Raw genomic sequence first — 26,142 nt, forward strand, 5'->3', positions numbered from 1 at the left:
ACTGCAGCATTTAGTGTCTGTCACAGGACAGTGTGTGAACTCTGGATGTTGGCGTAGACAGGAACACAGAAAGAAAGCTCCTACTGAGACATAATATACAGACTACATCTAATCAGAACACCCTTAGCGTCAGGTTTTGGGAAGAAATGAGATGCCTTGAGAGAGAAGGACCGTTAATTCTTGCACTCCTTGTAATTTTATAATTAAATGCATTTATAGGTAAATGCCTTTAAACCAAACCACCAGGTTCTGTGTATGAAAGGTAGGTTTTAGTGCTCGAGGCTGGATGCTTTACATTTCTAATGTGCATAGAATGAAAGATTATAACTTTACAGCAGTAGTTTATATGCACATGCTTTCTTCTTATTCCCCTTGCTTATGAGTGAATCCTATTATGCTACAAGAAGTGAAGTGCTGCAGGAGGAAAACTGCATTGCTTCCTTACCTTGTGGTTTCCCCACAGCCGGGCCAGCCCGTTGGGATCCACTATCCGAAATATTTTGGATTCCTTATCTTCCCATCGGATGAAATTTTCGTACCGGCTGTCAGAAAGCAGCTGATAAACATAATCCCAAAGCAACCTACAGTCTGTGAAGAGAGGAACAAGAAAATAGTGATTTTTTTTTTTTCCCTGGGACTAATTCTGGAAACTTTTGTGTGGATGTTCAGTGAAAGAACAGTTGGGATCAGGGCTGAAACAGCTGCTGCAGTCTGAAACGGCGTGGTTGGTACAGACTAATGTTTGCAAAAGGCAGTGGAATATACAGCCTCTTCTCATGAATCTCAATCCTTCTGGCACTAACTGAGCATCTTTATCACATTAAAAGCTGTATAAGATGACCTGCTGATCTTAGTTGTGTGTTTATTGTTGTACTGATGCACATAAAACTACCACTATTGGCCCTGATGATGTTGCTGGCTCTTTCACTGGGGAAATCAAGAATCCTGCAACCTGCTCTTCTTTGCTTGAGGCTGTCCCTTTCTGTCTTAATACGTCTAAAACACAGGCAGGGTTACAGCTGTCCTTTGTATACTCCATGCAATATAAAATCTACCATTTTTTAATTTGCTTTTTGTTTTATTTTTTAAGGTTTCTGAAAAAAAAATCCCAAGTATTGTAATTACTTGAGTGCTATTGAGAGGTTAAATACTTTCTATTTGGGTAATTGAATTCAAATTTCCTCTTGGCAAACACTCCTTAGGTCGCTAATTAAAGGTCTAACAGATACTTAGGTTTTAGTTTAGTGTTTTTCACTTTCATGGCAGTCTCTTGAGATTGAAGAAGCAAAGAGCTGAGCTGCTCCTACTTCCTGCTTGCAATGTATGTGTGCACAGCACAGCATAATAACTGGCAACTATGAAATATGTAAAGTGAATTGCATGGAGCTGGGGGTTCTGCTGCTCTCAGAAACAACAGGAGTTTTATAGCTCAACTGTCCAGATCCCTAAGATGTACTTACAGTTGCATTTTACTTGGAAAGCAAAACCAACCTCTGAGAGATGACTTGTTACGAGTAGTAAAAAGGCAGGCAACCAAAGACATCTAGCTCCTAGGTGATAAAGGTGGGTTCTTGTCAGCCCGTCTTTCCTTTTCAAGTCTGTCTGTCTGGGGTAGGAATGTGTTACAATGGGGATGATGACATGCTCCATATGAGAATATAAAATGCTTTTTGAAAAGGGATATGAGTAACACATAACAAGCATACCTGAAATGCTTGGAGATATTAACATTATGGATGTTTTTTTCCATTTTCAAACTGTAAAGAATATCTCTGAAACCTGTACTGTCTCTAAAACAGAGCTTACTTTGCCAGTGCCCTTACTATAGACTCTTCCTACCAGTCCTACGGAGAACAATGCAGAGAAGCCTTCCTTTCCCTGTTCCCCCACCCGAAGTCACATACGTAGCCCAGCCACCTATCCCATGGCTGTAGATACCAAGTAGGTAGCTGGCTGCAATGCCGAATGCTGCTGCAGCTAACCCCTTGTGTGGTGTGGTACAAGTGACTTTCCCTGGACCGTGCCGGAGGCCTGTAGTAGAGCATGAAATACAAAGTCTCAATTTCTGTCATCCTTCCCCTCACAAATTCACAAAAGCCAGTTCTTCCATCACCTTTCCATCAATATTCTTTCACAAACAAATACACTTAGTCTCAGACATGCATGTATTAGAAAAAAACTTGTTTTCTAAATTTAATTTATACAGAACAAGGGAAGGGAGATTATACTGCTCTACTGCTTTGTGCCTTTTAATAATGTGGGGCAGTGCTCAGATAATAGTGTAGTAAGGGGCCACATAAGTGATTCCTTGACATATGTACAATTTATTCCACAACTCAGAATGAAATGCTGTACATAGAATGATTTTTTAATGCAGCAACCTTAATTCAAACCAAAACAAAAAAACCCCCAAACAACAAAAGAACTGTATTTTGGGTCCTATCTATCTATCTATCTATTTTCCTTTTCCTTCAGTATCTATCTATCTATCTATCTATCTATCTATCTATCTATCTATCTTCCTTTTCCTTCAGTTTCCTTCTCTGACTCCCAAGGGCATATTTTGCCAGTTGATCAGGCTTGGCAATACTGCTGCATTCCAAAAACTACCTTTTTTTTTCCATCATCCCATGTAATCTGTGATAACTAACAACAAAGCCTGTACAGACTAGGTCAATGGTTCATGCTGAATTCACTGTTCTCGACCAGCTTTTCTCAAAGATCTCCATGCTTTCTTTCTATGCAGTCCTTCATTAAAAGGTGATGCGATTCCCTAGGTCAGCAGTGAATCATCACCATGGCAATCACTGGGCAGTACTGCCCTAAACACTGGTGGTGGTCTAAAGCTGGCCCCACCTCATCTGCAAAAGAGGTCTGTTTTGGTGGAAGCAGGTTCAAATCAGAAAACATTCACTTAGCTGATATTTATCAAGGAAAAATGAGCCATATTTTTGGTCAAGGCAGGAATTTATTAGAAACTGAGGGAAGAGAGGAAGGACGTGTGGGTCTGTTGCTGAACCAGCACTTTTGGCTTGTGATGGAAATTTGTGAGGTGGTTGGTTGATGTATGGCCCATTGGGAGAGTGCTGCAGGAATCTGGCATCCCAGTATCAGTCATTTGGTTTTACTTGTGCCACTGCTGTTAGTCCTGACAGGAGTGGCCCTCCTGGGTTCAGCTGGAGGGATGGAGCTCCTGCAGAGGCAAGTCAATGTCAAGCTCTGCCACAGTCCTGAATGTGAAGCCTAGGACAGACACTCTCCAATTATAGCAACTTACAGCTAATATTTACACAGAGGTATGATTTACCCTAAACTTTACTTTCACCTCATTATTTGCAATGCTATATTATTTTTAATCAGTAGCGTACTACCTTAACTATGCTCTTGAAAATTTCCAGTGCTATAAATACAACTCTTACTGATGGGGATGGCAGACCCCTAATATCCTCTCTACCATGGCCCCTGGAAAAGTTTCAAGGAGCTGATGGCTTCTTGACAGCTGACTGGAATTGCACATACAACGTGCACTGCACTGTGCTGCATGTTCACCTCAGTGTGGCCAGCAAGTACATTCTAGTTGAACCTAATGGCTTTGGTTATGTTCCATTACCCATCATCACTTCAAACACACACACATACACTCACACACACTGTGCCCTTCTTCACAAAAACAAGAAAGCACAAAAAATTCACCCCCAGATATCTGGGTGGCAAATTACTGGACTAACAACAGAGCTTCAGACCCTAAGAAGAGGTAGGATTCAAGTGCAGATTTGTTTTCTGTTGTTCACTTAATTTTTAGAATGGATTCAGGCTAAGCTTGAATATAAATATTCCTCAAATGAGAAGAACTCAGATCTGCATCTTGAGATCTTCACAAGAAAAGTCCTAAGTGATCAAGGGCCCCATCCCATATTCTAAACTGAGCTGCTCAGACTTGCAGAGGTATTTAGGCTGGTGCTATTTGCAAAAGTACCCAACCACCAAGTATCTCACACCTCTGTTTGCTTCAACAAGAAAACTGAAGATTATGGAAAATTCTGCTTGGCTCTACAACCATTTACCAACCTGTCTTCAGAAGCTACGTCTGTCTTGCAGCAAATTTAGATATACGACTGAGTTGCAATAATTTAAAGAGCTGGCATGCTTCAATGCAATAGCAGTAACATGTCTCAAGTCACTGCAAACAGGAAATAAAAAGCATCAGCTTTAAAAACCAGCGGAAAAGATTTAGGCTCACTGACTTTCTCGTCACCTCTGCTGGGAGCTATGAGTGTGCAGACTGTCAGTCATCGTGGACCAGCTGATGCTTGGCAGCACAATTTAGTTAAACATATGAGCTCTGTTTGCAGAGTACCTAAATCAGTTTGACTTTCAAGTTTCACATAGGATTCTTTTAGGAATTTGAGTATAGGCACTCAGGTGTTTGGGTTTGGTTTGGTTTGTTTTTTTAGCAACAAATGATTTACACCCTGGGTATCTTTCTCCAGAGATGCATGGTATAAAAAACCCATGAGGTTCTGGAGGGGTCTTGATGGCTGACAGAGTGGCAGCAACCAAATAATCCATCTTTATTAGGCTAGTAGAGACCATCTTTAATAGGACAATAGAGACTACAAGATCAAAGACTACTGGTAACTCTTTGCAACTGTAATGAATGTGGGGTAGAGCCCATTTGGAGCAGACTGCAAGACAATGAAGTTGGTGAAAACCCAGGAAGAGGCAATGCTAGAAAATGCTATTAAAAGGAGCTTCTCCACTGGGAAAAGAGGCAGCTCTACAGAAGGCTGGTGAAGACAATACAGAAAATTGCATCCTCCAGGAATGATGAAGAAATGGAGCAAGGACTTGCATGTGGATAGTTGTTTCCTAGGTGCAAACCACTTTTCTGAGGAAAGTCTGGGTGGCGTGAATGACTCCATAAAAACTCAATCACTTCCTTGGCTGTCAGGTGGCCTCTAAAGGAACAGTCACATGGGGAAACACTGCACAGGGGGTGTGTTGGCTAGTGAGCAATGGCAAAAAAGCATGTGGATATTGCTGAGGCCAAGCAAGTTTAAAAGCGTGAGATTCAATAAGGGAGCTGAGTCAGGGCTGGTACCTAAACTGTTTGGGTGTGCAGCAATTTCCTGCCTTTTGGCTAAAATAAGCTTACTTAGAAAGCAAGTCTGTCTCTAACACAAGGAAGCATCATTTTCCCCTAACACACACATGTACTTTTTTAAGGAAAAGTGAACTTAGATGGCTGAACTTTGTACAATCTGAAGGTGAAGGGATTTAGCTGTGCAGAGAGCAGGGACTGAGAAGGTTTAAGGTGATGTGGTATCAAACAACCTAGCCAAACTGGGAGGGTAGTGAACAGCACCCTGAACAGCACCCAGGAATGCGGCAGGGGTCCTAAAAGTTGACATTTCCATGTGCCACCATTTTCACAACTGTACTACTGGGCAAGACTAAACTACATCATTAGCTGGGAATTAGGGCAAACAGCACCTTCAAATGGAGAGGCATGCCTACAACCTTCTTCCTGCAATTAATGCTCCTAGGGAGATTTTTGTAGTTATGCACAAGGTAGTGATAAAGTGTAGAGTACTCGCCTGGCTTTCAAGATGTCCTCCATAAACACTGTCCTACATGCGCAAGAGGCAGCAGTTGCACACCCCTGCTAATAACAGCCATGTATTGTAGTCTTGAGGCTGTCAGATCTAAAGTAAAGCCTTGGGAGCTGCCTCCTCACGCAGTCCCCTGGCTGCTGCCTGGCTGCTAGAGTTGACACTAGGCACGAGAAAAACAATCAGCTGCATGTCTCTGGAGAGGATGAGGGAGAGGAGACAGAGTGGCTGGGGTTTGAGCAATAGGAAGAAATCTCTCCTCACTCATAGCAGCACGCTTGCCTCCTCACTCTGGATTTAAGCTGTCCCTTCACAAGGCAGAAGCACTCGAGTCTCAGCCACTTCTCCTTGGCATGGTAAAACACAGTTTCTCTTCTCTGGGTGAAAAGCTCTGTTTTCTGCCCACACTTACAGCACTGCTTCGATAGTGTTACAAAAAAGGGGGAAACTGTAATGTTGTCATTAAAAACCCCTTGTGATAGTCAAATAGACACTGTCTGAGCAGAAGAATGTATTATAGAGTCTTGATTTCAAATATCCTTTATAGACATAGTCTTCTGAATATACATCTAAAAAAGAGTGGCATATAAACACTTCCTAATGGCTGTATCTCCCTTACAACTGAAATACCATCTCAGAATGATCTATAAACAGTATAGATTTTAGGTTCATAGTATTTTGACAATTGTTCAGCCATTAGGAATGACTTCTCCAGTGTCATTTCCTTAAGGTGGTTTTGATGCTGCAGTAGTGAGAGGTCTTACATGTGTGCTCCCTTAGACTAAATACGTTTACACATGCATAGGCATATACATGCAAAAACCTTTTTTGTTCAGAGTATAACATCCCCATGCACAGCAACATTTCCTGAAACACACACTGCATCTGAGACCTCTGTTGTTTAGGAGAGGCCCACGGTGCAGCACCAGAGCTGGCCCTCAGAAATGTTTTGTGAGACCCAGCCGCATCTTGCACTAAAGATCATTACATGAAATAGGTTTGGTCTCATTGAGGACTGGCTTGGGAACTAATACGGCTTCACAGAGGAAAAGATCACACCAAAGTAATGTTGTCACTCCCTCTGACATCAGCTGAGGTCTTACCCCTTGCTGAGTAGATTAGCCTAAAATTTCTCTGACTTCAATGGTTCTATGATTTCTACCAGCTGAAGAGTTCTTCCAAACTCGAGCGCATTTATTTTACAAGGTGATGTGTGCTTCAGCTGCATTTGTTCACAGTGAACAATGGCTGTTTACAACAAAGACTAATGAACACTACTTCTCTAGAAGTTCACTGTACTCTGGATTTGTAAGTACACCTTAAGCGTGGTTAGGACAGCTAATGTGGTGTTGCTCATGGTATTAAAATGATGAACTGCTGAAACTGAGCTGGCCATAGCTTCTGTGAGAAGAAGGTCCCGATCTCCCTTCCATCTTATCCTCCTTTCCTCCTGCTGCTTACCTTGTGCTGGTTTTGCTGTTAAGATTTCTCCATGAGCCAACTTAAATCACTTAGCAGAAGAAAATAAACCCTGCAAAAAACACCAGCTGTCTTTCTGCTGTTTGAGAGCTGGGTGTGCATGCAGAAAGATCTAGTCAATGCTAAAGCCAGCAAAAAGGTGGCAGACTTCACCAGCAGACCAGGTGAGAACAGGCGGAAAAGAGAGAGACACAGAAGGTCCTGCTCAGCCTACTGCCTTCTCCCTCTTGCAGGAGAAGGTCAGTAAGTCTCTGAGAAGATATGCTACTTTGGGACATCTGGATTTGTTTACACTGTAGCCAGAACCAAGAAATCACAAAGGCTGCTGTATAGAAAATATCAAAGACTGGGAGAGAACTCCTAAGTCCTGACTTGGTTTAGGCTTGCTGTGGAGATGACCTCTAACTGCATTTTAACCATATCCTAGCTGTGCAACAGGCAGAGCCTTCTGGACAAGTCAGATGGACCTTTGGGCTTTCTAACTGATGCATGAAGTCCAGCAGACTGGCTGATACTGTAATGTGCTCAGGAGTACAGTGAGGACTATTCAGTTAACTTGCTCCTGTCACACCAATGGAGAGGGAGGAAAAATAAAATGGGTGCAAAGGAGAGGAAAGACAAATGGATGGACCTTATCAAATCAGCTCCTTTATTCTTGCTGAAAACCTTTTCCATGGCAAAAAATTAATAGATTGGGAAACCAACAGACAGCACACTGCGAAAGAAAGATGAGCTACAGTAGGATTACTGCTGTGTTGAGACACAAATCCAACCTCAGTATCTATCTACTTCCATGAAATACTTATTTTAGCAGGCAAAACTATGAGAAAAAAGTAACCAAGTCTCATGACTAAGGGGTTAAATGGCTCTGAGGACTGGGGGAGCATTGATGCTGAGATGGAACAGTCTTGCTCATCACTATATGGTAATCCAAGTCCAGGTTACTGAGGAAAAAGAGTTTTCTTTCTGTGAATGTTGGCTACGGTTGGAAGCAGGATGGTAAGCTGGTGCAGTAAAGCCAATGTTTCCTGTGGGAAAATCTCTTGACAGACAACTGTTTGCTCAGCTCTGTAAATTCAAGCTGGGGCTGAGGAAAGAGGTTGCCAGATCACACAATACAACAGTTGCATGTTGCTTCTGTCTTGTACCCAAGCGCCGAGTGGGAAATCAGGCAGAAGGACAGAGGAAACCCAAGACTGTTGTGCTATGAACAGTTGTGCTGAGAGGTTGGAAAAGTAACACAGCAAGATGAGGCCAAGTTCTGTCTTTTGCAATAAAAAAAGCTTGTACAGGGAAGAATGATCCAAAAAGTTCATATCCCTCATGTGCTTGTAGAGAAGAGCACTCAAATCACAAAGAATATGTAATGGACAGATCAGGGACAGTCTGATAGAAGAAGACTTTGCAAGCTGAAGTCTGTTGTATTGAAAATGTCCCATTTTCCTGTGCCATCCCTTCATCCCCACCAAACAGACAGGTATTTCCAGCATTAGTTTCAAATGTTGTTCTTTTGCTCCACGGCAGTGCTAGAAAGCACTCTTCCATTTATCTTGCTAAAACCTGCATCTGATCCTCCTGTGGCTTTTTCTGACCTTTATTGCCCATGAAGGGCAATGAGTAGGAAAAGGGAAAGTAATTCAACCTCTGCCTGCTCCCATGCATATTCTACAAACCCCCCACAACCACTCTGACATCGTAACACTGGCCAAACACTTCAGTGATGGGAATTTAACAATTAAAGATGAAGCTTTATCTTTTGAATTGTGCTTTAGAGAAGTGTGAAAAAGCAGAACTACTTAACTACAGCAAAGTCGCTCCCAACAAGAGGAATAATTTTTGACCCCACAATGTACGAATCTCCAGGATCTTCTGACACAACACAGATGGAAAACTGTAGTCTTACCAGTTTAAAGGTGTGCATTCGAATTAACATAAACAGATGCAAGATTTTGTATGCTACTTCTAACTGGTTAGTATTAAAGCCAGACTTCAATAGGCCTGTCTCTGAAGAGTGCAGAGTCAACACTACAGTGCATTTTCCTGGTCTAAGAAGGTTCAAAGTAATGCAAGTTTGCTTTGTAGAAGAAAATCTCATTACCTGCACAACTCTAGCCTGAAGAAAGTGTGCAATATACAGGGAAAATGAGTGACATGCTTTCATTAGAAGTCAAGCTTCTTGAAAAAGTGTTTAGCATCCCCCAAGTGTTTAACCCCAGCGGAGACTGAGGTACTCTGAACCCACTTACCCATCTGTCTGGTCATGGCATATAGATGCTGCAGTAATGAGAAGGATGAAATCTAAATGACTGAGCTTTCCCGTCCAGGCTTCTGAGTGGACCTGAACAAGCCCTGACTGCAATTTCTGCTCCTGTAACTGTGCAGTAAGAATGAAGGCACCTGTAAAGCCAGACACTTCACAGAAAATCTACAACCACATATCCAAGCTATTGCTATTCAGCTAGTGCTTGAGTGTCATTAGTTAAATTGGCAGCGAAAGAGCACTTCCATACTGAAATTAATTGTTAATGCCATGTTAAGATGACTCTCAAGGTTATAATGAAAACTTCTCCTATGAACTCTGAGTTTGACTCTCATCCATACTTCAGTCTCTTTATAGTAGTCTGGCTTTCCACAAGGGGCTTGAAATAGACATGGCATATAGTGCAAATGTAAAAGTGCACATGACTGCAAGGGCAAGCAATTAAACAAGGCCAGTGACATTATCGTTGTCATATCCAAATGGAAACGACAGGCTATGCCTACACTGAGATTCTCAGGTCCTTTCAAGGCTCCAATCTGTCTGTATGAGCTGTGGGAAGGAGGGCGAGCTGCCTGGAAAGCAGGCGCTGAACCCCCACCAATTACAGCTTAGTAAAGTTGTAATGCTAAAGTGAACCACTGTTCTCGTTTCTGTAGCCTGTAGTTTGCCAGGCTGTAACTTGTAACTGTTCCGCTACTGAGATTGTCTGGTCACATCTGACCCCAAAGGCTGTGCTTCACAGAAGCCCACCAGTCACTACAATGTTGTCAAACCCTGCTGGGAGCATGCCTTATGACAATGGTGAAGAGAGCCTTAGCAGCTTCAGGCATATATACAGGTAGGCTCCTGTGGTACTAACAATGCTGTTCAAAAAAACCCTGAATACCTCTAAGGAAATGTATGACAAAAGCTAAGTTGCTACAGCTTGGTTTGTCAGCACTGGTCCTCTGCAAAGGAGGATACAGCAATCATTTTCAGTTTAGCTAAGAATTCACTGCAGTGAAACTCATGATGCCACTTTGGAAGGGGGAAAAGTAATGAATGAAACAGTGATGCACACTATGGGATGGATAGTAAGCTTGCAGGCTGGTGCACACAGGGAACCTGACTGGCATAGGCTTTTCCAAGTATCAAGTGCCACGGCAGGTCTGTGTGGACATTCCTGTCCACCTAAATGATTGGCAGAAGATGGCTTTTACTTACAAAGCAGTCTTGTCATCCTGGAATAAAGTCACTTACCAACCACTAAATGACTATATGAGGAAATTAGATTCAAGCCTTTACCACTAAAACCTTTTGTGCTTACTGCCTTACACACGTAGACAACTCATAACCACCACCACGAAAAACACAAAAGACAAGACTTGGCCTTGATCTGAGTTCAAGAATCTGAGTTATTGTTCCAGTAGTGGATGGTCACAGTTGGGCAGGTTCTGCTTTTGCCTGGAGGGTCAAAACTGAAGTGTTTGTATCACAGAGACATTACAACTAGCTTTAAATACCGCAACAGACAAAACCAGCAGCAGATAGCTCAGTATACATTATGTGCCCAGCCTCATTAAGTTTACAGCTAGCTTGGGTTGCTGTCATGATGAGGCGTTTAGTGAAGGAAAAACCCAAGGAGATACCAGACTGACCAGTAGTGCAGGGTATTGGTTGTTTCAATTTTAAATTGGATAATACATTTTTTTTTGCAAATTGGAACCTGCAAGTGTGAGGCATTATAGCATAACACAGGGCGTTACTAGTCACTAGGATCTAGAAGTAAATACAACCCACAATTCTGAGGGACCCGTCAGATGGCAGCTACTGATACAGTGTGCAGCATGACTTCCTTCTCTGTGCAGTATAGCTCTCTCTTTCCGACACCTCTCACCAGCAGCACCTTTCACCTTTGCATGCCGTTCCTTTCTTTATATTTACCTTGTCTGTTTGGACAGTAAACTCTTTGTGGCAGGGAATGCAGCACAATAGAGCCGATAGATACTACTGTATTTTTAACACTAAAAATTAAGTAGAACAAGAAGCTGCATCCCCTAGAATAGAACAGAATTAGATAGACTATTTCAATTGGAAGGGATCTACAATGGTCATATAGTACAACTGCCTGATTCAGGGCTGATCACATTAAAGCATGTTATTAAGGGCACTGCTCCAATTCCTCTTAAACGCTGACAGGCATGGGGCATCAACTGTCTTGCTAGGAATCCTGTTCAATGTTTGATGACCCTCTCTATAAAGACACGCTTTCTAACATCCAGTCTAAACTTCCCCTGCACATCCCATCACTGGCTACCAGGGGGAAGAACTCAGCACCTCCCTCTTCATGTTCCCTCCACAGGCAGCTATAGAAAGCCATGAGCCCTCAAGGCATCTCCTTTTCTCCAACCTACACAAATCCCAAATCCTTAGCTACTCCTAGTAGGACACTTCTTCCAGCCTTTCACCAGCTTTGTTGCCCTCCTCTAGACAAGTTCAAGGACCTTTAGGGGCCCAGAACTGCACCCAGCACTCAAGGTGAGGCCACACCAACATTGAATACAGCAGGGTAATCACCTCTTTTGACCAGCCGGTGATGCTGTATTTGGTGTACCCCAGGATGTGATTTGCTCTCTTGGCTGCCAGGGCACCCTGCTGATTCCTATTGAGCCTACTGCTAACTAGCACCCACAGACCTCTTTCTGCAGGGCTGCTCCCCAGCCACTCCTCTCCCAGTTTATACTTGTGTCCAGCATTACTCCATTCTAGGCGCAGGATCTGACATTTCAACCTGTTGGATTTCATCCCAGTAATCATAGTCCAATGCTCCAATCTATCTAGATTCCTCTGTAAAGCCTCCTGTCCCTCAAGAGAGTCAATAGCACCTTCCAGTTTGGAGTTATCAGCAAACCTGCTAATGGTGCATTCTACACCTGCATCCAGTCATTGATATATATGTTGAACACAACTGGCCCTAGAATTGAGGCCTGAGGAATACTGCTGCTGACCAGACAGACAACTTGTCCAGAAGGATGTTGTGAGGGACAGTATCAAAAGCCAAACTAAAATCCAGAAAAACTTAGGCACCACATTCCCTTCATACACTAGGTGTGTGACCTTATCATAGGGTATCAGCTGTGAACAGTCACTATGATTGTGCCTGATGGTTATATTATTCTTTAAATGCCATTCAGTAGTACCTAGTATGATCTTTTCCATGTTTTCTCCCAGCCCTTCTGTGAAGGTTAACAGCTAACGGCTGCTGCAAAACTTTTAACTTCCAAGTTGTGCTTAGCTGTTGGTTTTTACCCCCTTTACAATACAGTATAACTGGGTTTTGTCTCCTTTCCCACCCACCTTCTCTACCTCCCAACATATGTCATTGCATTGTAACTGTGCCTGTACAGCTATTTTGTACACAAAGAAAACCAACTACTGTGGTGTAACTGCATCTGCATGAAGGATTTTGCTGGTATGTCAGTTAACAAAAAATAACCATCCTACAACTTGACATAGCCATAAATGTCACATCAACATATCGGGAGCAAATGCGGGCACTGGGGCTCTGGTCCTAGTGGGTAAGTTGAGGAGAAACTGCTGACCAAGGTGTCGTGGGTTTGGTGCCTTGTGATGTTTAAGCTCTAAATGTCTACTGTTACAAATCTAACTCCTCAGTCAGCTGAGTTTGTTCTTATCCTTCTCTAAAAGAAGCTTTCCAGCTCAAGTTCAAAGTGAAAAAAAAGCCACATCAGTTGATTTGTACTTTTTTGGTGGAAATATTCACTCAAATAACCCCTCCTGTCTTTTCCCTTCCCACACAAGCTTATGAGAAGTGATTAAGTTCTTTAAATTAAGAGGGAGGAGAATCCTTGATTTCGTTCCCCCTCCAACCTCTCTCCCCACACAAACCAACCAAACTACTATCCTTAACAGAGGTCTGGGGTGGAAGATTTCCCCATGCTCAGAGCTAGCACACAGCCTACGCCCATCATAAGTGCTGGTTTGTAGATTTTAGTAGAATGTGAGTCATTCATAGCTGATGCACTCTTACCAGGGGACTGCATTTTCAGTTTCGGCCATCAGACTGCTTTTGTTGAGAAGTTGCTTATACGTGTCTTACTATAAATACGTGGTGTTCATGCTACGCCCCTGTACTCTCTGGATGTGTGGCACAGAAAGGCTGAGGCAAGTCAGAAGCAAAGCTGGAGGTAGAGCTCTTTCATGACTTTGGCAGGGTAAGAATCTTGCTTGTCCTCATTCCAACAGCAGTCAATAGTTTTATGGGCCAAACCAATACAGTGGTAGGCAGTGTGCCTCTGACTAGTTTAAACATTACCTGGCTTTTCCTTTGACTCCTGAAGGGGAAGAAACAAATCTAGCAGCTCATAAAGTCAGATACAGCCCAGTTGCTAAGGTAACCCAGTTGATAAGAAGAGCACACCAAGAGACAACAACAGGCAGAACACTTACCTGCCTTTACATTCCTTCTCCACACATGCAGAGCAGAACCAAAAGCAATAGGCAGGGTGGAGCTCTGCGAAGGAATAGCAGTGCTCATCCTCCTAAGCCACTTGTATGAATGGCATAGGTTGTCCTCAGACACACATGGTGAACACGGAACTTAGTGGGTTTTATTGGCTCTCAATTCCAACAGGACAGGGAGCCCTTGAGGGGAGTCCACCTGCACCTACCACTGCTCTAGGGCACTCTGCCTTTCAATCTGCAGTGGGCAATGCCTGAGGAAAGAGGTAGTTGTATCTATATCCCAAAGTTACAGTACCAGCGTTTACTGTGGATTGGTGAACAAGCCTTTTAGTCTCAGAGAGCTAGCATAGAAAATGACTAAGCAAGCCAGAAATCCCAGGAACCTGCTCAGTGATGTACTTCCCCTCACAAGAAACATCCAGAATTGTATGAGTGAGTTTGAAGTGACTGAATCAAAGGTGAGCTAAACACTAGCATGTCATTCTTTATATTAATTTGGATGATTTCCTGCATGCTAACAAGTGGAAGTGAACATAGATATCTGAAAGAAAAAAGACACTTTTGACACCTAAATGAAATTTGGTTGTGAAAAACTGCCCTAGTTGAAGTCAACAGCAGATATCCCAAGGAAAGCTATGGGAGCAGAACTTCAGGATGGCTGCAGTGAGGGTTTCTGGCTGCTGTGGTTCCACCAAGATTGCAGTGCATGCCTCAGCCATGACACGCTAGGAACACCTGCCAACACAACAACCCCTGCCTGTCCTTGTACCTTGGGGAAGTACCTTTTATGAGATATCAAAGTCCTAACATGTTTGATAACAAAACCCTCCCAGTCAGAGGTGCATTAGCAGTTCAGTTTCCATTCTGCAGAAGAGCTGATTTCAGGCCCCTGGCTTGACTGAAACTGCAACCATATTAAAAGAAATAATAGGGAGAAAAAAGTTGTTTTCTGTTTCCCACAGAGTGAAATCCTTGGAGACTCTTTAGGGGGAACCAAGATGGACTGAAGAGCTGAAAGTAAGCCAGACAGACTGCCTGCTTGCTGGAGTTCAAGTTAGGAGCTGACTACCAACAAACACTGTTGCTGCTTTGAATTAGCAGTTTCAGTGGGGAAAACTGTCCATTACACTGCCCTGCTAAACTCCCCTTCTGACACGTTGTTAATGTTTTGAAGTACTGGCATAGCTAGATGACTATTGATGCCTGAGTTAGTTAGCTTAACTCTTGCCCAGCATACTTACAGCGGATGCAGGTCTGCCTTTGGATCCTTCCAACACAACAACCTCTGGTTCTGACAATGTTACAGAAAAGACTCGTGCATACTGTGTTGAGAAGATAGCTAAACGTAATACTAAAAATCTACTCTAGCCACTGATGAATAATATATGGGACCTTAATGAGTAACATACCTTATGCCTCTGCTTTGCTAGAGAAGTGTAAAATGGCCTTAGAGGAAAAGAGAACAAGACCTTCAACTTGAAATTCTATGCTGTAAAATGGAAAGTGATTTACCAGTAAAATTAATATTTTGAGAAACTATATTACATGAAAAGGTAGGAAAGATTTGTCAGCGGTGAGCAGAGGTCATTATTTTGTCTGACAGGAAGCCCAGAGCTTTATTGATTGACCTGAAAACACTGTATTAGTGGATCATAGCAAGTGAAAACACTGTTTTCTTTCTCAGCACCAAGTAATTGTGTGCTGCATTTAAAAACAGACTCTATCTACAAGTAAACAGGTTTATGAGGCTGTGAGGTATCTTAAGTCTAGGAAGAATTCCTTTTACAATTTAAAATATCTGAGCTGGGAATAGAATGTCTTTTGGAACTCAACCCGACGTTTTAGTCAGCAGCCCATGGGGCTTCCCTGGTAGCTGCTCCTCATCAGTATAACCTATGAAAACCACTTGCATTCAAATGGTTAAGCCAGTAGAAAGTAAAGGCTCTCTTCTCACCAATATATATATATATATATATATATATATATAAACATATAAGTACTTAGCTCTGGCACTGGACTATATTGGTAAATCTTTTCTTTAACCAACCCATTAGTCTTCCTCATCCATAAAATGGAAATAATGCCAGTGACTTTTTAAAAGTCTCTTTATAACAATACACTTGCATTGATGTATATTTGCCTTTTAGAAGCCAAGTGTTACAGTTTTCATGGTCTCATCTCTCTCAAATCAAAGTGGCAAGCCATGGTTGGTCAATAGCCTCCATGTTAACTACAGCAGTGTCAGTGAAGGTAAGGACACTCAGGTGGAAAATAGATTATGCTAACATAAATCACAAATGCCCTTAAAAAGAGATCATGTAATGGCAAGAGCTCTAAATTGAAGGCATGAAACACAGGCTTTCTACACTGTTGATAGTAATCTGGGTTTTGTCACCTTTAAATCGGCTGTGAGCTCTTTATACAGTCTAGCTACAGCTCAGGAGCCATTACAACCCAATTAGAATAGCACTACCTTGTGCCTGTACAGCAAGTGAGGTTTGTTGGCATTTACAATTAAAGGACATAAGGCACTGGCAAATTTATCAGCAGAAATCTAAGATGTTAGCAACCACCAGCTATGTATTCACCCAACCCTTGGCCTCACCTGAACTGAATGCTTGAATACACCCCAGGTCTTTTTAGCATGAAATACTTAACCAGCTCTTTAAGACATGCCACCCATGCTGGTGGGTTTAAGCTAAGCCACAAGACTGCAAATGAAAGCAGCTAAGCATGCAAATACAGCCTGTGTAGAACACTTCAAACTGCTACACATATTTGCCAAGCAACTGTCTTAGGCCTAAATATCCAAGGGCTTGGGCTCTGCTGCCCTGCAAGCAACATAGGGATGGAAAGGACATGGGAGTACTAGTTACAGGGCTTGTGTCACTAGACCCAGTGCACAACATGTAGAAACCAAGAGATCCCAATTATGTAAAAAACTCTTGAGTTTGAATTGAAAATTACACCACCAACAACTCCTCATATTTTTTTCTTACACTCTTTTCAGTCAGGGGTTCATTCTTAGAGAACATTTCCTTCTGAAAAATGAAAATTAGCAACCTGCTGATCTTCCAGTAGTACTTTATGGAAAGGAAATCTGCAGTGGTGCAACCAGTAGTGTATCTTCTCTGCCACAACATTAAGTACATTTCTTAGCTTGCCGAGAATAGTGTGGGCAATAACAATCAAATGGAGAGAGACAAACGTCAGCCAGGCAAAAATATCAAAAGCTTAATTTCTGTTACCTATCTCTATTACATGAAATGATCATAGCTCTTGCCGTGTTTGATGTTTGACTAGATGGTGAGATATGTACCTTCTGGATTTAAAGTGGTAAGTCTTAAGAAAATAAAGAGTCTTCCTCATTAAAGCTAAGGCAGCACCACATCTGTAACAAATCTGAGGCATGTAAGGACAAAAAAGAACAAGGTGTTTTAAAATATAACACTCTGGACATGTGTAATACCCCAGAGCAGCTGGGTATCACATTGGCTCACTGCTGACATAAATGCATGGAATGCGTTTGGGTGTGGTGCATATTCACATCTCTCCAAAGACACTGGTTACTGGAGCATTCAGCGTTATTTCTGAAGCGGCTGGATTCCCATTCCCCCTTTCCCTACCTATTCACAGTTCCCTTTCAAGTACAAAAACATTTTCTGTAACCTCAGCTTCCTGATTCAGCTGTTGTGATGTCAGTTATTTACGATAACAAAAGTGAGACAATACCTGTGGTTTGTGGGGGACAAAGGCAACCTTGTTTCTCTAAAATGGGGACAATCCTAGTGTGAGAAGCACTGGAAAGACACATAGTAGGACTCCAAGGCAGTATGAGTCTCGCCATCTCCATAATAGTGGGCTTGACAGTACATTATCTCAAAGGCCACAGATAGAGGACTTTTCCTTTCTGTGAGACTATACATCAATGTGAATACAACTCTTGGAAAACCACCTCTTTGCAGGACAAAGTTTTGGAGATAGGTATCTTGGGAAAGAAATGGTTTGCTAGTGGGTAGAGAGCCAGTCAGTGTCAGGACACAAATGTTTCAATACCAATTACGTATTCTGTGGTCACAAGCAAGTCACTCTGCACCTCTGCTTACTTGCCACAACGCTGGCTTAATCATATTTAACTGTCTAAACCACAGATGTGGTGAAACTTGTAGAATGCCAGTAAACTCCTGAGGTCACAGAGTGGCAAATTCTTAATACCCAGCATAGTTAGTTATGAATGAAAGGCATCAGCTCTGGTGTAACCTACAGAATGTTGCTTACCTGCTATTCTTCCAATTGGCATCGCATGGTCCTCAGGAGGGGATACAGACACCATGATGTGGTTCATATAAGCTAACTCTTCTCGGTGGGACAGGTTGATTGGCTTTACCTCCCTGTGAAGCCCATCCTCAGACAACCTTGGTGGTTTGAAATCGGAGTGCCTGGGGTTCAGTATCAAAGGATGCATAATAGGGCTGGGCATCAGCTGGATGACCCTGGTGTTCTCCTGGCGAGGGCTGGAGGGCTTCTGGAGCACCTCCGAATGAGGCGGGCAGTGGTTGTTTTCTATTGGGGACACTGAGAGAGGATAGGGCTCCTGCTGGCTGTTCTCGTGCTGATGCCTTATCCCCGGCACCCTGTCAGCTGGGGAAAGGCGACGGATAGTGCTGTCCATAGGGGACTTCAATGGCCGCTGATCGGGATCTGGTGATGGACGGTGGTTGTTGGTGACGGGTGATCTAGAACGATGCAACAGTTCAATGGTTGGGGGGTTGTGGTGGACCGTTTCTGTGGTTGGTTTTGGGGGTCTCTGGACAAAGCTATCTGTGGAGGAAAAAACCAATACAGATCAGCTATATTGCGATCAAGGCGTAGGATCTAAATGTCACACTACTAACTGGACTTACTGGGTACTGCTTGGAAATGTTTGCTTGTTGACTTACTGCTTGTCAGCTTGGAAATGTTTTCATTTGTGTGACATACAGAGGCCCAGAAAAACACCATATAAATGCAGATATAGTTATTACTACCCAGAATGAGAGTAGTGTCATGAAAACAATCTTCTTCCACCACCACATAAAGGCAGCTCCTGGGGAAACGTATTAAGAGAAATACCATTTTGAGAATCTGACTGGAACACACGTAAAGAAAGTAAGATCTGATTCAGCTGTACTATGTTTCTGTGCAAATGCTTTGAAACTCATCTCCTGCCATTCATGTCTCTACATGTGGCTCCTGTTATTGTTCCATGATGAGCACTGTAAGGTAGATGGTAGAGATAAAAAAGGAAAATGTCTCCAGGAAAACATTGGGTAATAAGTTTGAGATGTTAGAGGCTTGGGTCAAGGTGAAGAATACCTTAGTCTGAAATATGGAGTGGGTTATCTACAGAAACCCCACTGATAGGAAGCTCTTTGTGAAACACTGGCTAAATTTTATCTGTCTTGATATTAAGAGCATGTACCATCAAATAGGGATATTTTCACGTTGTTTTATTTAGTATGTGCTATCTACTGATGAATTGTCCCAGGAGTCACTTCTAGAATCACTTCTGCATGAGCAAACTTCCCCAGCTGTGATCCTTAACAGTACAGGGGAGATAAGTCACGGTTCTAGGTCAGCATCTTTACATACTAACAATCCTCTCACAAACTGAAATGCTTGACATAAACAGTGCAAAATTTCAGTTAGCTAAGGCCATTTTGACTGGGGAAATTACTGACAAAGAGGAAAACACCACCAGAGCGCAATGGCTAACAGGTTTTTACCTGAAAAACAAAGATCAAATTTCACTGCTGTTTATTGAAAGCCTTGGACGTTAAGAGAAGGAAACTGCTGGATACGTGTCAAACAAGTAGCTGCCTATTTGTGGCTGCCTGTTTGTTCACTCCTCTTGCTCTGATACTCTTTAGAGATTCCCTCATTCTCTTGTCGAAGCAGTGATACTCATTGAAAACCCTGTTAAGATGAAGACCAGGGGGCTCCCACTGCCCTAGAACCCAGGCAGGCATCAGAAGGATCAGCGCATACCCAGGGAGAGGCCTGACTAGAAACTCTAGATCTGAGAAAATGTAGAGCCAGGCAGTGACATGGCACCAATCCTTTTGCCTACTCAACTGGCTGTTCATCTGTACAAGTGTACTAAAGTCTACAGAAAACCCTGAGATTTTAGGCAGAAGCTACATCGCTCCAGAATACTTATTTCACACACTTGTGGTCCCAGACAAGAAAAATACATTTGTACAGCTATTTAAGGTACTCACAGTGAAACAGGTGGAGGACATGAGACTCCAGTTATATATTATTCTTGTTTTAACCCGACCAGCTTTAAATACAATGTGGCCAGCTAATGTGGGATAGCCCAAATGTTTCCAAAGAAGAATTAATTCACAACTGTACATACCTCTGTGGCTGTCTTTTCTTAAAGTCTCCTTTCTTTGCCACAATGGAAAGAAAAGCAACCCCCAAATCTTACTCAGTGTCCTATCTTCTACAGACCATCCACACCCATCACTGTACATTCAAATGCACAGTGATCATTCTTGGCCTGTAAATATAGACCAGAATATTGGACAGGTTGTCCTACTTACTTAAAGTGCCTTGGCTGGGGGGAGCAGCTATCTTGAAAGCAGAAAGGAATGCCTTGCTGTGCTTTCCACCAAGCTCTCTGCAAACATTAGCTGGCTCTGAGAAGCTCCAAACAGAAGCAGACCTATCTATCTGCTTCCAAACCATTGAGATTCTGAACCAGGACAGGAGAGAAGGTAGGGACCAAGAACTCTTTAAAAAGCAGCAAGAGGTATAACCACAAATGGATACACACTAGCATTCACTTTCCTCCAAGATCCTTCTCTTTAAATACTTAACTAAAGAATCTCCTTATGGTCAAAACTGCTTTTTACCATAAAACAAACCCAGCTCCAAGCAGTTCCACTGTCACAAATGACCCTGAACAGAATAAAAACTTCATCACATTCATTCCTTGGCACATCTGATGACTGCAAGTTGAGCACAATAGGAACAGATTCACTCATTAGTCTGACTTCATTCTGAGTGACCAACACTCTTTGCTTGAAGAGAAAGCTGAGAAAAGGAATTCAGCTCTGAGGAAAACTGCTGACCTATCTGATCCATATAGGGATGGGTAGGGCTGCATTCACTCTGAAAGTGAGCAGTTGCTGGCATGACAATCGCAAAGATTAGCACTCTTTCCTTACCCACAAAAGAAGTGCAGGGAATGACAGTGTGAGCTTCCTGTATGGCATCCCATCAAATGACTCAGTGCTGTGTCAGAAGGACCACTGGAGATTTAGGTAATTCACTCTCGATTGCTCATCCCTCTCACAGGGACAGAGGTTGATGCTCACAGCGCAGATTTCACGCCAATGTCAATGCATCTCAGAGATACCCTGCACCATTGTTAATTGATTTCACAGTCAAACCCACTTTGCTTAAGCTAGTAAAAAGCTACTAGATGCAAATGTTGGTCTCATCTGATTCTGGATTAACTAGCCTGTAACGGAAGCATTTTGAAGCTGGATCCGAAGTCTATTAGGAAATGGGCAAATTAGCCAGTAGAAGAAAATGGAAAAGATCACTGGAGTAAGGAGGGATTCTAGAAAAGATCCATCACCTATGAAGTTTAACCACTCAAAATTGTGCCAATTGACACCTGTGTTACAACTTGGGAGTTAAGCAGGGTTAAGCTCTGCTTCTCACATTAATTCTCTTTTTTTACTAAGCTGCATTCTGGTGATGGAAAATGGTAAACTTAATTGTGCTAGTTTCTCCCAAGTGACTTGGTGAAACAAGAAGAAAGAAGAAGTGTCAAAATACAAAAATAAATTCACCTGCCTATAAATTCTTGGCATAGATACGTCCTGATTGAAGCTGTAGTTTCTCCTGCTTGTTTTGAACTTCCTCTCACAGCAAAACAAGAACTGATTTTTGTCATTATAAAGAAAAGTTTCAAGTAATAGCACAGAGTTTTTTAAACAAAATCAGTGGTACTATCAGCAGCCAGAGCACTGTGAGGGAGAAATCAAAGTAATTTCTTAATCATCCTGTGTTCTGACTTAAGCTGAACTAAACTGCAAAGGACTTAGGTTTTATGTGACACACATAAAGGCCAACTCAACATGTCCATGAAATCCTCTCTAGAGTGAAAGTTACTCTGTATCTTTAATGTAGGGGTGTCTGAGAGGGCAGCTAGCGTTTCTGTTTGAAATTTAAAGAGGGAACACTTGTGGGTGAATGCCAAGCTTCAGCAAAAAATTGAGATTTTAGTAAAGGTCTCTGGAAGTGCCTATCTTAATACACCAGGAAACTGTCTCTTGCATAACTCTGCCAATTCAACTTCATCCTGACCTGTAGCACCCTCTTCTAATCTGAAATATTTGCACAGCTGTGTGGAAACACTTTGGAGCATCCTTATCCCACCTGCTGCTGTTCTGGTCTTGGCTTAGTCTCAAAGGTTTGCTGGTGCCATTTGATTCTGGCTTGGTCAGGCTGGCCATGGGCAACTTGTCTAGGTTTGACAGTACCTCTGAATCTTCTCTTGCAATCTCATGTTGAATCTTCAAATGACCTATGCATCTTGTTTTCCAGTTAGCAGAGACTAGGGCAATATCCTAACTCACTTCTATTCTCCTGTTTACTTGAAAGAGGAATAACAGTACTTTTTTTTTGAGGTTTGTTTTGGCTTTTTTTAATTGCAAAAGTGAATTCTGCCTCATGCTTTCATGGAAAGGACCTTTTAAAAGGCTTAGGCTTACTGTTTTTTCTGTTATTGGAGAAAACTAAGAATTATTTTAGTATGCATGTTTTAAAAGAAAATAAAACCTTAATGTTTCCATTAAAGGAAGCAGACTTGCATTTTGATCTGCACTAATAGAGTAGAGGAAGCCTAAATCTACAGTTCCACAAACATACCTATTCTTTCTTCAGCACCTCTGACAGCCATGGTATGTGTGGACATTACCAGAAGGTTAACTAATAACCTAAGCAAGTAATTCTGATGGTTAAAATGAGAGAAAACCTACAGAAAAAAAATCATCTCTAAACATGAATTGCCCAATCAGCTCAAAAGCTGCACAACATGACGGGCTCGGTGTTAGGAACTCTGGCATGATGTGATGACAGATTGTCAGTTGAAGTGACTTTGATTTAGACATTCCTCTCTGAGGCTACCTTCTTTCTCCCTTGCTCTGCAAACAATTACATCTAGTTGCATCTCCTGGGTACCAAAAGTCCCAGCATCTTTGTCTACCTAATTGGTAATGAGGAAAGATGAATCAATGGGGTCAATAAAACTTCCTTTTCTATGCCAGATTTTTTTAATCTGCATCTGGCATAGCTTTTAAGTAGGCTTTGGAAACAAAACAACAGAAGATAAATGGAGAATGGATGGCTGACTTCCTAGACCAGCTGATTGTTCTAAAGCCATGGAGACAAAGGGAGGACAGCAACTTTATTTAAGTAAGTTTGGAGCAAGAAAATGACGTAATTCCTCACAGCTTTACCTTACTCCCCCCTATAATGGCAGCTCCCATAAGAATGAGACAGAGTTACCTTCATCATGATTCTGGTGTAATATGACCTCTGGCTGAGCATGGATTGAGTTCCCAGGGTGGAAGAAAGGTGTGAAGAGCATACGAGCTTTCCTTTGCTTCAGGATATGCTGAAGGAGTTCATACAAAACATCACCTGAAATACAAACAGCAGGAAAAAGGAAATGAAAACCTACATACTGCTGAGAAGACTCATTTAGCCATCTGATGCATGAATTCATGGCTCCTGGGTGCTATTTTCAGACCCCAAAATGCTTGCAGTAAAATCCTGCATTTCACTGATTTGGAAGGTTCTTCCCTGAAAGGAAAAAAAGAAAAAGCAAAGCTGCACATCATGCCTCTGTGTGTGACTGTGGAAAAATGGGAGAATGACAAGACACAGCTTTTATTACCCCAAAGTGAGTCTTTTTCAGGCAACATGAGTGCCCATCCAAGAGCTCCAAACCTAAACAAGCAGTGGTTAGTTCAGTGTCTCACCTCCTCACAGCCTCAGTTTCTTAGACAGACACCTTAGGATATAGAATTCTTAGAGCCCATGGCTTATGCTATGAGTTGCTGGGAGCAAAGATGGTCGTTTTAGTTAATTACTGAACGATTTACACTTTATGGGGGGAGGACACAGAAGATGTTGTAAAGCCTCAAGGCCAGAGGCAGTGTGCTACTAAGATATTCCATTCTAGGAAATCCACAGGAAGAAGAACTCTCACTTGGAGAAGTTACTTTGGGATGGACTCAAAGAGTTAAAAGAATGGTGAAATTTACTTATCCTGAGCACCTCTGCTGTGTGACAACTCCTGGAGGTACCTGAGTGCTATAGCTGCCTCAGGAACTTCTCTACGTCACTCCTGGTATCATGGTTTGGACTTCTGAAAAGCCCAGATGATCCCAAAGGTAGTTACTTCTAGCTTCTAGAATCTATACGGAGCTCACTTCAAGAGGCACTATTAGACCAGGGATATAAGGCAGACTAAGGAACAAACCGCAGCGAACTTGCTGCTCTGCATGGGCGAATACAGTCTGTGAGTTGCTGCTGTATCACTCTTCCATGGAAATGCCTGCAGTGAATTGCACTGCACCTTGTGTGAATTGATCCAGATGTTTCTTTCTGGGTTGCAGGCAAGGCTGTTCCTTGTTTCCCCCTTACTCCCCAATTCCCTCGCACCAGAATTGTTATATCTTTCCTCAGTGGAATGTATCACCACAACATCTAGGAGACCAATGGACGAACTGCTTGTTTTTTGTCTTTTTATGTATCACGTCTTGTACTGATGTCCTTCCAACATCATCTACATAACACCCTAGGTACTTCTATGTTTTGTCTGATGCAACTGGTTGCACATTTCAAGGTGAAAATGTACAACAAAAGGATAGAAGTCTCAGCTTTTAATTCTGCTTGCTCTCCTTCTGTTTGTCACTGCTCACATTACACTGGAACAGGTTGCAGCAGTAGCATGTAACTTGAAAAAGAACTTTGTGAAGTTTCACTTTGGAAACCTTGGATTCTCTGGGAGAGTTTTCTTGAGTGTAGGGCTCTTTTTCAGTGTTGTTTCTGTGAAATATGTAAGCTGTGTGCCATTTGCCCCTTGTCTCTATGAACTCCCAGTGCTCTATTTGTGGGAAAGTTCAGTGAATAGCATTAAACAGTTAAAGCCATCCTGCTTTCCATGATTCAGATTCCTTTATTTTTAGTATCTTGGCAGCTTTTACTGTCTCAGCAGTGACTTTAGGGCATTTTTAAAAGGTGATTGTGATACCTGAAAATCTACTTAAAAACAAAGCCTCAAGAACCCAGTTACCCTTTCCATGTTTAGTACATGAAAGGCTAAAAAGTGATTTTACCACATAATTTGCATCCTTGAAGGCAACAGTGGCATAAAATCAAAACTAGTGCTGTAACACTCCAAGCAACAAGGTAGCAAATTTGTACCTCTTTTGATTTGGACTGACAGACTTGTGAAAACATCCACAAACCTGGCTATCTTTATTTTTTTCCCTAACAAAACAGTTATGTTTCTGCACCAGCCAGATGCAGTAATGCTAGTTAAGAAAGTGAAAAGCATTTCTCACTCTCCTTCCTCTGCTGCCTCCTTTCCCTGGCCAGCCCTAAACAGGAGAATAGCTGTGGGGCTGTGAGCCCACTTTATTGCTAGGACCGCTCTGGGGAGCAGATGTGGTTCTCCTAGTTTAGCCATGAGGGACAAGGGTACAGCTTTTATGCAGCTACAATCTCTAAAAACTTAATGCTTCTATGGCAAACATTATTTCATAGTTCTTAAATTTCACATAGAGTTAATAATCTGGGAAATGCTGAGGTAACATCCCTTTACCTACAGTCATCTAGATTTTTAGAGACTGACTCAGATGTCCTCTAAAAAGTTTATTATCAGTGGGAAATACCTGGAGAGAAGGAGGGAAAAAGCAAAGGAGGGAGTCTTTACTTTGGTTATTTCATTCCAAATGTAGATAAATAAGAGCTTAACCTTCTGCATAAAGGGAGGCTTTGCCAGCCAAAGGCCTTTCTCTGGGAAAGTCTGTAGGCTTCCAGCCTACAAATGTTTTAATCCTACTAATTTCAAGTGCCCTCACAGCATATAAGGGGGAGAGCAGGGGCATAACTTGCAGGGAGCAAGGCACTGGGATGATAAGTGGAGTTGCAGACAAGATACATAAGTGTCCCTTACAATCCTTGTCCACATCCCTACTCTCAATACTCCTTTTGCCTTAAGCAAGGCTAATTTTCTAATGAAACAATTCAAAGTTT

At 42.3% G+C, this 26,142-nt stretch overlaps 1 protein-coding gene across 2 annotated transcripts in view; it reads right to left on the reverse strand.

Annotated features, from left to right (window-relative positions):
* ETV6 (ETS variant transcription factor 6) overlaps positions 1–26,142 on the reverse strand; it is a 133,569-nt gene that overhangs the window by 5,992 nt on the left and 101,435 nt on the right. For both annotated transcript variants that reach the window (XM_031047997.2, XM_031047996.2), the window contains exons 4-6: positions 23,383–23,517; positions 18,094–18,636; positions 446–588 (exon numbers count right to left, since the gene is read on the reverse strand). In XM_031047997.2, coding sequence (XP_030903857.1) covers positions 446–588; positions 18,094–18,636; positions 23,383–23,517 — 821 coding nt within the window. The remainder of the gene's footprint in view (positions 1–445; positions 589–18,093; positions 18,637–23,382; positions 23,518–26,142) is intronic.

Source organism: Melopsittacus undulatus, chromosome 5 (assembly GCF_012275295.1).
Source record: "Melopsittacus undulatus isolate bMelUnd1 chromosome 5, bMelUnd1.mat.Z, whole genome shotgun sequence".
Taxonomy (NCBI): domain Eukaryota; kingdom Metazoa; phylum Chordata; class Aves; order Psittaciformes; family Psittaculidae; genus Melopsittacus; species Melopsittacus undulatus.